The sequence below is a fragment of the Erythrolamprus reginae genome, chromosome 1 (assembly GCF_031021105.1).
Source record: "Erythrolamprus reginae isolate rEryReg1 chromosome 1, rEryReg1.hap1, whole genome shotgun sequence".
Taxonomy (NCBI): Eukaryota; Metazoa; Chordata; class Lepidosauria; order Squamata; family Dipsadidae; genus Erythrolamprus; species Erythrolamprus reginae.
The window spans coordinates 172,484,283-172,496,290 of NC_091950.1; the positions used below are offsets into that span (position 1 = coordinate 172,484,283).

General features: G+C 38.1%; 1 protein-coding gene across 4 annotated transcripts in view; it reads right to left on the minus strand.

Moving 5' to 3' along the window:
• The window catches only part of GTDC1 (glycosyltransferase like domain containing 1), a 322,348-nt gene that overhangs the window by 156,918 nt on the left and 153,422 nt on the right, over positions 1-12,008 (minus strand). For all 4 annotated transcript variants that reach the window (XM_070731487.1, XM_070731486.1, XM_070731479.1 and 1 more), the window contains one exon: positions 11,684-11,857. In XM_070731487.1, coding sequence (XP_070587588.1) covers positions 11,684-11,857 — 174 coding nt within the window. The remainder of the gene's footprint in view (positions 1-11,683; positions 11,858-12,008) is intronic.

Sequence of the window (12,008 nt, forward strand, 5' to 3'; positions counted from 1 at the left end):
CCAGGTTACCTAGTCCAGAGATGGAAGGAAGTATGAAAAATAAATTCAAAACAACTCCGTCTGGATTGTGTTTAGTATAAGATGGGACAGAAAAGCTTGGACAGATTTTGTTAATATATCCTACAATAATGAAACAGAATTCCTGATATTTCTTGAGGTATGTACTTCATAACCTAGGCTCTCCTGAATGCTAACACCCTCTGCACGCCACCATCTTTAGATTCATCTGGCATGTATTGAAGGGATTCTTGCCAAGAAAGAACTCCTCAGGCATCCAACGTGAACCAATAACAAAGGGAACTTTTTAAATATAGCATATAAATTCCACATTGCTGAAGTAGTTATCAAACCATCAGGACTTTTCTTTTTGTTCCAAACTGAGGGTAATGTGAAAAATCAAGAATTAACCACTTTAAAGTGAGATAACAGTGGTTGTGGGCTTTCTGCCATAAGTTTCGCCCTTGGTGGCATCTTACATCTGAGACTTGGAAAATATGAGCTCTAATACCGAGAAAGGTAAAAAGTTAGTACAGCCCGTAGTGAAAAATAAGTTTGCATCATCTGTCATTGCAGCTTCCTGCCAACAGGGTCATTCCCCATTAAATTACCACTTGTCAATGTTTAAAATACTGATTGATAAATGACCGTGCCAAAACTGGTATCACAACAGCTTTTCTTTTCAAATATTCTTGGTTACCACATTCTGCTACTTCAAGAAGCAGACAGAGGAAGGATGATGAAGTCCTCCACCCCCTCAACTATTTCACTGAACCTCAATTTAAATCAGATACATAAGTAACAGGTACTGAATAATGATTGGTTCTGGTATATATTATATTCTAGTCCTCCTGCCAAAATAACTCTACTGGCAAATTAGCAATAAGGGCAGATCCAAGTCTCCCATTTCACCAAATGCTAGTAATCTGTTTTATCAATATAAACTGCATTTTAATGAGAAAAAAAAGCTTTTCTTCAGTACACTTAACTTTTTAATGCCTCAGAGGACAATAATTCGTTCATGCTGTTGAACAAGAATGTTTTACAAGACCTTAACTCTCAAGAGAATTTTTTCTGTAAATACAAACTGTAACTTTTATGGGAATCCACTGTATGCAACATGACAAGAACACAACTTATAAAATTAAATAGGCTGCATGCAGAATCCAACTGCACTATAGAGTACAGAACTACAAAATGGCTCTAGCTAGACCTCATCTGAATAACTAAAGTTGGTTAAAGAAAAGAGATCAAAGATATTATTTTGGCCGAACTGGTAAAAAAGGAAAAAAAGGCTTCTTTATCTAAGATCTTTTAGTCTCAGTAGGTGGCAACAACCGGCTGACCTTCTTTTTGGCTAAGCAGCCTGATAAGTTCGTAGATGAGAGACCTCCAGGGTATATCTGTAGGGATATTAACAACAAGCCAAATTTTTGTCAGAGCAACAGAGCTTGTGTTAAAAGCTCCGTCTCTAACATACTTGTGCACAATGTCACAAGACACTTGCAAAAGGACCCTCAGTTTGTGTTATAGACACATTTTGACTGCATCCTTTCCTTACTATTGCAAGGACATCTCCAAGAAGTCCCTAGCAGTTGCGCATGATATAAAGGAGATCAGACTTCTTTTAAAGGAATTACAACAAATCATGGTGGCATGCAAATCTAATAAATAAATAAAATAAATAAAATAATAGGTAGTCCTAATTTTTGTGACCACAACTGAGACTGGCAACTTGAGCCATTAAACGAAGCAGCTGCTGAATTGAAACCATGATTGTGTTTATGATCTTTGCTTTGCTTAGAGACCTGCAAAGGTCCTAAATGTGAGGATTAGTGTAAAGTTACCTTTTAATAATAATAATAATAATAATAATAATAATAATAATAATAATAATAATAATAAATTAGTGAAATACGAAGATCTAAAAATCGAGCTGCAACGACTCTGGCATAAGCCAGTGAAAGTGGTCCCAGTGGTACCAAAGGATCTCAGCGGACATTTGAAAACCATCAGAATTGACAAAATCTCCATCTGTCAATTGCAAAAGGCCGCTTTACTGGGATCGGTAAACATATTTCGCCGCGACATCACGCAGTCCTAGGTGCTTGGGAAGCGCCCAACTGGTGAAATACGAAATCCAGCATAGTGATCTCGTTTGCTGAGTTGTATTGACATAATAATAATAATAATAATAATAATAATAATAATAATAATAATAATAATGTATTAGATTTGTATGCCGCCCCTCTCCGAAGACTCGGGTTTTGATGGTTGCTAAACAAGGCAGCTGCTAAACAAGGATGACCTGTATAAACAGTTGAGGAAAATGAACTTGCGATGGTGCTGCTCAGTAGTGAGTTCCTACCAGTACAGATAATTGTATGCAGCTCCACGGTTCTGGCATGCAAGGGTGTGTTTGAGTGAAATCTTGCTCCCACTGGTATGGATAATTGCGCTGAGCTTTGCAGCTCTGTGCGCGCATGCACGTTCGAGCAAAATTTTGCTTCCTGCAGGGAGCAAAATTTCACTCAAACTTACCCTTATGCACCAGAGCCGCCGAGCTGCGCGCAATTATCCATACCGGTAGGAACCCACTACTGGTGCTGCCTCAGTGTCCGTTTCAGAAAGCAATGTGAGATACATGGAAGACACAACAGAGGAGACAGGAGTTTGCATGGTCTTCAGAACTGTACTGTCAGGCAAATTCATTTTATGATTTTCACAATAGAGGATGACCTTATTTTTATGACATCATTGATCTCTCTGCATTTTCTCTTGTATAAAGATGTTCAGTTTGTCAATGGTATTATATGCCAACACGCCTGGATTTTTTCCCACATATGCCACATCATATGCAGATCACAAGTTGATTTGATGCTTCAATTAGGACAGTTGCTCTGCAAACACTTTTCACTACTCAGAATTAGGATGCTCTACATCAGACACAAATAAAACGGAACTTTCTCACTTATCTGTTTTATTATCACTTCAGGAGGAGGGGGGAACCTATCTGTAGCATTTTGCAATATCAAAAAGAAGCACATTTGAAGATTGGGTTTTACATACAAAACTAACAAGTCATACAGATGAAAGGAGTTTTCATTATCTTTACCCCTAGTCCTCCCATATGCTCCTTTTTATCTGTAATTTGTGCTGTCGTGGTTTTAAATGATCTCGGACATACGATCTAACTGTTAAGGAACTGATAGGAGAAGGAAGGGGGTTGTTTCCTCTTTTGACAGATGTCCATGTAAAACAGAGCTACTTTCTCTAAGGGGATGGCATCACAATAGCTGAAGAGGCAAATTGCCACGGATGTCAGCTAACCACTGTCAGCTAACCACTGGATAAAATCTTGGGCCCTGAGTTCGAAATAATGGCAAATGCTGATGAAAAATATTGCCTCAGTGCAGTGATTCGACTGGGATATAACCATTTGTGCAACTGGTTTATAGACTATCTATTGAACAACTTCAATCCCCCTAAAACCAGGGGTGGGTTCTACTTATCTTCGTCACCAGTTTGCATCACAACATTTTATGTCCTTGTGCATGCGTCCCCTCATGCAATTTTGCTTCCGCACATGCTCAGTAGCTATAATCAACCCGAAACACAGTTCAGGAGCTGGTCAGCTGTGCTTCAAGGTAAGTATAAACCAAGGACGGGCAGGAGGGCCCTATTTCAAGCAGCAGCAGAGGAAACAATTTCAAAATATTTTTTTAAAAAATAGAAAAAAAAATTAAAAAGATAGCAGCACCCATGCACCATCCAAACTGGGTCTGTGACTCTATTGTGATATCACTAGCGGGTTGCTACCAGTTTGTGTGATCTGGACTGAACCGGCAGGAACCTACCCCTGCCTAAACCCAACAATAGGCACAAACACTGATCTAACCATTTGCCTGAATCATGCATTTGGATAAAAACACGTTTCACATCAGGGATGAAATGCTAACCAGTTTGGAATGGTTCGGGCGTACAGATAGCAGTGACCACTGGTGGTTTGCTGAACCGGTAGTGGCAGCTGGCTGGCCATGCCCCAAACCGGTCCCCCAGTTGCTCGTCCCTATACTTCCATGCAGCCTTCCCGGTAGTCCCACATGCCCATTTGCCTTCTGAGGTCAGCATTCAGCCTGTGATGGAAGATGCTTCCATCCCAGCCAGTGAGTGGACCTTGGGGGAGATGCAGAAGCTGCACAGAGGCTGAAAGAGGCTGCAGTGCCAGAGAGGAGTGGGCTTAACAAAAAGGGACCAGACATGCCAGGGGCAGACAAATAAAATGTGAGGGGCTGCAACAATCCAGATCTGTTAGGGCTCTTTTATTCTCCTGCTGCAAAAACCTTGCCTGAAATGCCCCTAGTGTCCTTTGGAAGCAATTGGGGGAGTGGGGGAATGTGCCCAGTAAAGGCCAATAAGACCCAGCCACTCCCTCCTCCCCATTCCTTCTGGCTGCTGGCAAGAAACATAGCGTGGGCAACTGCCATGGCAATATTCTACCTCCTCTGCAAAACTGTTCCGCGGTTCCACTTATCTCCAGTGCCCAATGCAATACCCACAGCTTTCACAAGGCAGACCACAGCAGCTGTAAGGCCGAGATGTTGCCCGTACAAGGAAGGAAAGGAGGCGGGAGAATGCAGGCATCACACCAAGCAGCAGCCACCCCAAAAAGCCCTTCCACAGGCAACTTTAATGCAGCCATGCAAACCTCCTGCGCACTACTGCCCCATCTTCCACTAACCATTGGGTCCACTCCACCCCTCTTCTCTCCTCCCCATGACCCCAATTTGCAGCTTCACCTTGCCACTGGCTGCTTCACTGAGCCAATTTACATGTTACCGCTCTGTCTGCTTCCCATTGGGGGGGCTGTGAGCTTCATTTGCATTTGCTGGTGGCTGTAGCCCAGGGGTAGACAAAGTTGGCTCTTCGATGACTTGTGGACTTCAACTGCCAGAATTCCTAAGCCAATCATGCTAGCTCAGGAATTCTGGGAGTTGAAGTCCACATATCATAGAAGAGCCAACTTTGCCTACCCCTGCCTTAGCCAATTGGCCATGGAGCAGCCCTGGGCCCGCTATGTATATCTGAAAGAGAGCTGGTTCTTGAGAAAAAATGACAGCTCATCAAATTATGACAATTAGTCCAAAATTTTCCTCCTCTTCTTATCCTCTGCCAGATTTGAGGCTGGGAAGGGCTCGGAACGGCAAGAGGAAGGAAAGATGACTGCAACTTTTTCCTCTTCGTTGTGGGGTTCATTGAGTTCACTAAGTCACTTACATTTATTTTGCTGGCTTCTCTTCCCAACATGCTCCCTTTGACAGATGGGGCACCACTGCCCCGCTGCATTCCCCTCCACTTCAGCTCTCCTACTCACATATCCTGGGCCTAGAAAGTTTAGAACTAAGACGCCTTAAACAAGATCTAAGTATTACCCACAAGATCATATGCTGCAACGTCCTGCCTGTCGGCAACTACTTCAGCTTCAACCACAACAACATAAGAGCACACAACAGATTTAAACTTAATATTAACCGCTCCAAACTTGACTGTAAAAAATATGACTTCAGTAACCGAGTTGTCGAAGCGTGGAACTCATTACCGGACTCCGTAGTGTCATCCCCAAACCCCCAACACTTTACCCTTAGATTATCTACGGTTGACCTATCCAGATTCCTAAGAGGTCAGTAAGGGGCGAGTACAAGTGCACTAGAGTGCCTTCTGTCCCCTGTCCTATTGCTCTCCTATATCTCCTATACCTTTCTTCTATTCCTATATCTCTTCTTCTATTCTTTCATTGATATGTTCTATTCCTATTTCTTCTCTTCTGTTCTTTCTTAGATATATTTGACTATGAGTATATCCTCTATAACCTTACTATGTGTATATATAGATATATACCCACTAAAACACTCATTGTGTATTGGACTAACTAACTAACTGACCAACCAACCAACCAACCAACCAACCAACCAACCAACCAACCAACCAACCAAATAAATACATAAATATCTGCTGCCCATCTCTGCCCTTTTGGTTGCCCTATTCTCCACCCCTCTGCCACTTCCAGCTGCTCCTTTGCCACTTCCAGCTGCCCCTCCCAGTTTGGACCAGTTCAATGAACCAGTAACTTGGTGCAACCCAGGCCTGCCATGCCCCTGAACTGTCTCTCTCGGCGACGCCATAGGTGTTGCCATTTTGTTTTTTGCTTCTAGATATGCGTTGAAGCTGGGTTTTTAGTAATGCCCATGTGCCCGCATGTGGCCTCACTAAATGTGCATGAGCGGCACATCAAGGTGCGAACCAGCAGCGGAGAAAATCAGAACCCACTTCTGGTGGAGATGTCTTGAATCTTTTTTTTCTCACAAACTTATGATGCACCAGCAAGGGGACAATATTCTGCACTTATTATGAGAAATCTGTAGTTGGTTGCTTACACAATGGCTGTTTGAATCTTTGTCTCTCCCTGAACCTACACTTCCCTGGAGCATATTTTCAATGAGAAAGTTTATTTATTTCTTTTCTTGACTTTTCCTGTTTTACTTATATATTTCAATGTTACCATAGCTATTTAGAGTGCGGTTCAGTCTTCATGATAGCTGTGCTGATTATTTGTATTAGGACTTTTAATGTTTTAGTTATTTTTATTTTATCAGTCGATCAGAGAAGTAAGACTAACTGGAAACTGAAGGGAACAATTATATTGTCGTTGTTTACTGTCAAACACACACCAAAAAGCAAAGATTACTTGACACTGCTATTTACTCTGAAAGAAGATACTGTATACATATTATACCTAGAAATTGGAGTATCTCTCATCTAACTCTATCACAATTAACCTACTCATGTTTTCTTGTAAGATGCATTTGTTATCTTTGGTTAAGAAACACTATAAAAAAATTCATTTTCTTCTCTTTTTAACTTAAATTGCTACCTATTTGCTCTTGTGATATGTCCCAGTTCGAGGTCAAACATCCTGCATTAATATATCTTTATTTTATATCGGAATCACAGCATTAACTGAAATTTAACCTTACTTTTACAAATCTTAGTTGCAAGCCTAAAAATAGTATCTTCTTGTTTTCAATATAACTCTGCTGGATATAGAAATATAAATCATATTAAAGGAAGTAACAACAAGTAAAAAGGAGGTCAAAATAAGGAAAGGGAAAAGAAATCACCTTGGTTATTTTGTTCTCCAGCCCGCCCTCGACATCGCTGCAAACTTATGCATTTTTAAAAGACTGCAGGCATTCAAATGACTGTCACTCATGCAAATAATCACTTACTTACACTGTATGAGTTTGGTTTGGATAAAGCAAATTACCATTTGAAAATAACTTGAAAAACACTCTGGGCAAAAAGCTTGCTTTATGAATCTAAGTTTGGCCCTGATATTTCTTAACCTTTTTCTCTCCATTTCCATTCAGCTTGCTTTTGCTAGAGTAATACAGACTAAATTAATAAACTACATTCAATTGCCATAGGTGCATTCAACATTTATTTAACAGAAGATCTTATTAGAAAAATAAATAGCGGCAAGTGTAACTAAAAACTGAAACTAAAATGCATAACTTTATGCATGGATTGCTCTGTTAGTGTTTATTACAATAAATAGTTTGTGTTGTGTGTGTATGTATGCATATATATATGTATATATATATATGTATGTATATATATGTATATATGTATATATATATATATGTATATGTGTATATATATATATATACACACACACACACACACACACATGTGCACGTACATGCACACATACATATAGATATATATATACACACACTATATACAGTATGTGTGTATGTATGTGTGTGTATGTATATATATATATATATATATATATATATATATATATATATATATATATATATAAAATAAAATAAATCAGAAGGTATGCCACAATTAATGTTTAAATTTAACAAATATAAGATTGTGTGAAATATATGTTATGAAATTGAATTTGTTAATTGAACATAGTATTCCTAGTATTGTACAATGCCTATTTCAAAAAATAAAATAAAATACCACAGTAGTATGTAATCCCTATATATTTTCTTTTTATATATTCTGCATATATATAAATACCAACAATTCTCTAGTGTAGCTGCTAAAAACCCATATCTTTATGTATAGTCTATAAAATTATATAAGAATATGCAGCAAATTAACTCACCATACTTCTAACAGAGTCATTCCCAAACTAGTAACTGGTATATTAAAAGATGACTAATATTAGGTCAGATTATTGGACCAACAAACCAAACATTTGTTTATGCATTCTTCCATTAAAATGGACGTCCTATTATTCAAATAAATTGTCTGGATAGTTTACTGTAACAGTAGAAAACATACATAAAAGAAGCAGCACATAAAAAGGTTTTAAAAATAGCAAATATATAAAAGCAGTATGAAAATTATACACCATCCAGAATATTACAAATGACTAATATTTTAAAGCCTGTAATAATAATAAAAAATATTGTTGTAAGTATCAGAGAAGACATAAAAGTAATTGGCAGGGGAAAATGTTGGCATATTGATTAAAGTTGGGTTTTTCCTTCTCCAGGGATCCCCTACTGTTTCACAGGATGGGTGCATGGGGAAAAATGACCTCAAAATACAGATAGATATGTGTGGGAGGCGTGAAGTAACCCTTAGGGTTGTGCAGTTCTCCCTTCCACTAGCATTCTACTAAAGAACTGACACTAGATAATATATTAATTAAATATTTTCACATTATTAAGACTGTGTCTTATATCTCCTGATTCTGAAAAGGTCTTTCTCCCCATCCTCTCTCGGAGGTAATTTTTCAATCCTTTGTATACTTTGGGTCTGAAAATTCTGTCTGATAGGCCTCCAATTCTTACCTTGTCTTCTCCCAATCATACATGGAGACAGAAAAGAATTATTGTAATACTTTAAACCATTTTCTAGCAGACTCTATACTCAGATTCTATAACAGCTTTGTTCCCTATTCCATCCATCTGGTAAACTCGTAAGATTCGTTTCCATCTGGAGCCTCTGGATGCCGAAACAAAGTGTTGGAGGGGCAGATGCGCCCTCAGAAGCTCCATTTCGAACAGCAATGTGCAGGACAAACGTTGCAGAGCCTTTGCGGTTATTTATAGGGGTGAACAACTGCTGTAGTGCTGTAAGATTTGTTGTTTCGGGACTTATTCATAAATGCTAGGGGGCACTTATTGCATAACTTTGAACTTTCACTAAGGGAACACTCATAACCTGGGGATTACCTGTATTGTTTCTCTGTATCATATATGTGGGCATCTGCATATGTATGTATGTATGTATGTATGTATGTATGTATGTATGTATGTATGTATGTGTGTAGTTATATTTATATTGTGTATATTGTATATTCTTACAGAATAAGAATCATTTTAATGAATGCCAATTAGTGTACATTCAAGGTGACAATAAAGTTATTCTAAGTTTAATAAAACAGGATATTAGGCGTTCAGAGAACAATCCTTAGCTACTGGAGATCTGAGAAAGCAACAATCTAACCAAATCTATTGGGACATGCTTCCTATGGCCAGCACTCATTCATTCATATTCATTCATTCTCTCTCTCCCTCTCTCACACGCAAAAAAACACCGACAAAGTAGGAATCCACCCATCTATACATACCAATACTGTCTTCTGAGAAATCAATGTTATGCATAGGACCAAAAGATCTCAAGAATTACTAAGCGGGTGGGGGGTGAGGGGGAATTGAACATATGTAATGACAGGAAATAAAGAAATATGACCAAACTAAATTTACATAGACACCATTCACTGTAACTTTCAACACTTTTTGATCTCTGTAACCTATCTTTGCTTTCATAAACTCCTCACCTCTCTTTTTGAGGATCTTAACAACTCTATTCAATCTTTTAGTTCATTTTCTCTTTCTTCCTTAATTCACTGTTCTTTCATACCTTTTATATATTTACTATCTCTATATAAGTCCAATCTACTACATAGTCAACCAATGAATCAATTTGCCACCCATTTATGCCTGGCCTTATTTCCTCCTTCCCTGGTTTTAAGATAATATACCAAGGACAAATAGAGTAAGTAAATTGAATTATTTATCTTGGTAGAAAATATATTTATATATATGTAAAAATATAAAAAATGTTTACAAAATGTAAAAATGGATGGAGAAATTTTAAAAGGTTCAAATGCTGGTAGAAAAGTAATGGATATTAGATGATCTGTTGTGAGAATACATATCAAAACAATCAAAATTGGTTCCCATTATCATTGATGTGTGTGTGTGTCTCTCTGTCTGTGTGGGATAGAACAGATAGAAAAACAAAGTTGGAAGGGACCAACTCTCTGCTTAGGCAGGAAACCCTATAGCACTTCAGACAAATGGTTATCCAACATCTTCTTAAAATCTTCCAGTGTTGGAACATTCACAACTTCTGGAAGCAAGTTGTTCCACGGATTAATTGTTCTAATTGTCAGGAAATTTATTCTTAGTTATAAGTGGCTTCTCTCCTTGATTAGTTTCCACCCATTGCTTCTTGTCCTACCATTGTTTGTAGCGGCCCCTGAGATACTGGAACACTGTTATCATGTCTCCCTTATTCCTTTTCAGTAAACTAGATATATCCATTCTTCATATGTTTTAGCTTCCAATTCCCTAATAATCTTTGTTGTTCTTCTCTGCACTCTCTCTAGAGTCTCAACATCTTTTTTACATGGCGGTGACCAAAACTGAATGCAGCATTCCAAGTGTGGCCTTATCAAGGCATTAGAAAGCAGTATTAACACTTCACATGATCTTGATTCTATCGCTCTGTTTATACAGCCTAGAACTGTTTTGGGGGTTTTGGCAGATGCTACACACTGCTGGGTCATATTTAAATAGTTGTCCACTAAGACTCCAAGATCCCTCTCACTGTTACTAACTGTTGAGCAAAGTACCGCATATATGTACCTGTGCATTTTGTTTTTCTTGCCTATAGAACCTTACTTTTTTTCACCATTGAATTTCATTTTGTTAGATAGTATTTCAAGTATAGCATCCAATTTCAATATATATCCTATTAAATCCAATACTCAAATTCCCAGCTAACAACATGACATCATTTGTGCTCAAAAATACATATACATTCATATATCTTATCAACATATCTCAATATCAACATAAGCTTTCCTTAAACATTTGGCTATGCATACATTAAACAATGAAGGGTCATTATATAACCTTCTTTTAGTCTCTCATCAATGTAAACATTCAGTAAGCATTCCATTTGTATCCATGCATGCTTTAGTCTCTCCATTTATCATTCATACACTATTCAGCAAACAACATTCTTCACACAAACTTTCCAGCCTATTCACTTACCATATGCTTTCTCTAAATCAACAAATATATAAAAACATGTATTTTTTTCCCCCCACAGAGAACTTGCAATTTTTCTTCAGCTGTCTTTCTATTTCCACTCTAATTTCTTTCCTTTTTCTCCATCTCTATGATTGCTTGCTTACAGTGCTATCCTGGCTTAATATTTTCTGTAAAATAGGGTTTCTTAGTCATGTCTTGAAAAATATTTTGGCATGAAATATATTACTTTGGTTACCATGATCATGATAGTGGTGAAATGAAGCGCAGTAATATCTGACTCCAGTTAGAGAAGATGGTAGAAAGGTACTAACCTGCTCACATCTGGGAACTTAATTGGAAAGTAAAGGACTTGGCATTTTGGTCTGATTAACTTTTCCAGATGCTTAGGCCTGTGATCAGGCATCAACTTCATAAATTTCCCAATTGATGTTAGAAATGACTCCATATTGTAGGCAGAGTTGAACACCACAATGTCAGCAACCAAGCTAATAAAAGAGGAAGAAAATAATCAACAATCAATAATACATAGAACTTAAGTAGTTTGGTGTAAAGAATGGAATGGAATACAATGGAATGGAGCGGAGCGGAGCGGAGCGGAGCAGAGCAGAGCAGAATAGAATTCTATTGTCCTAGTGT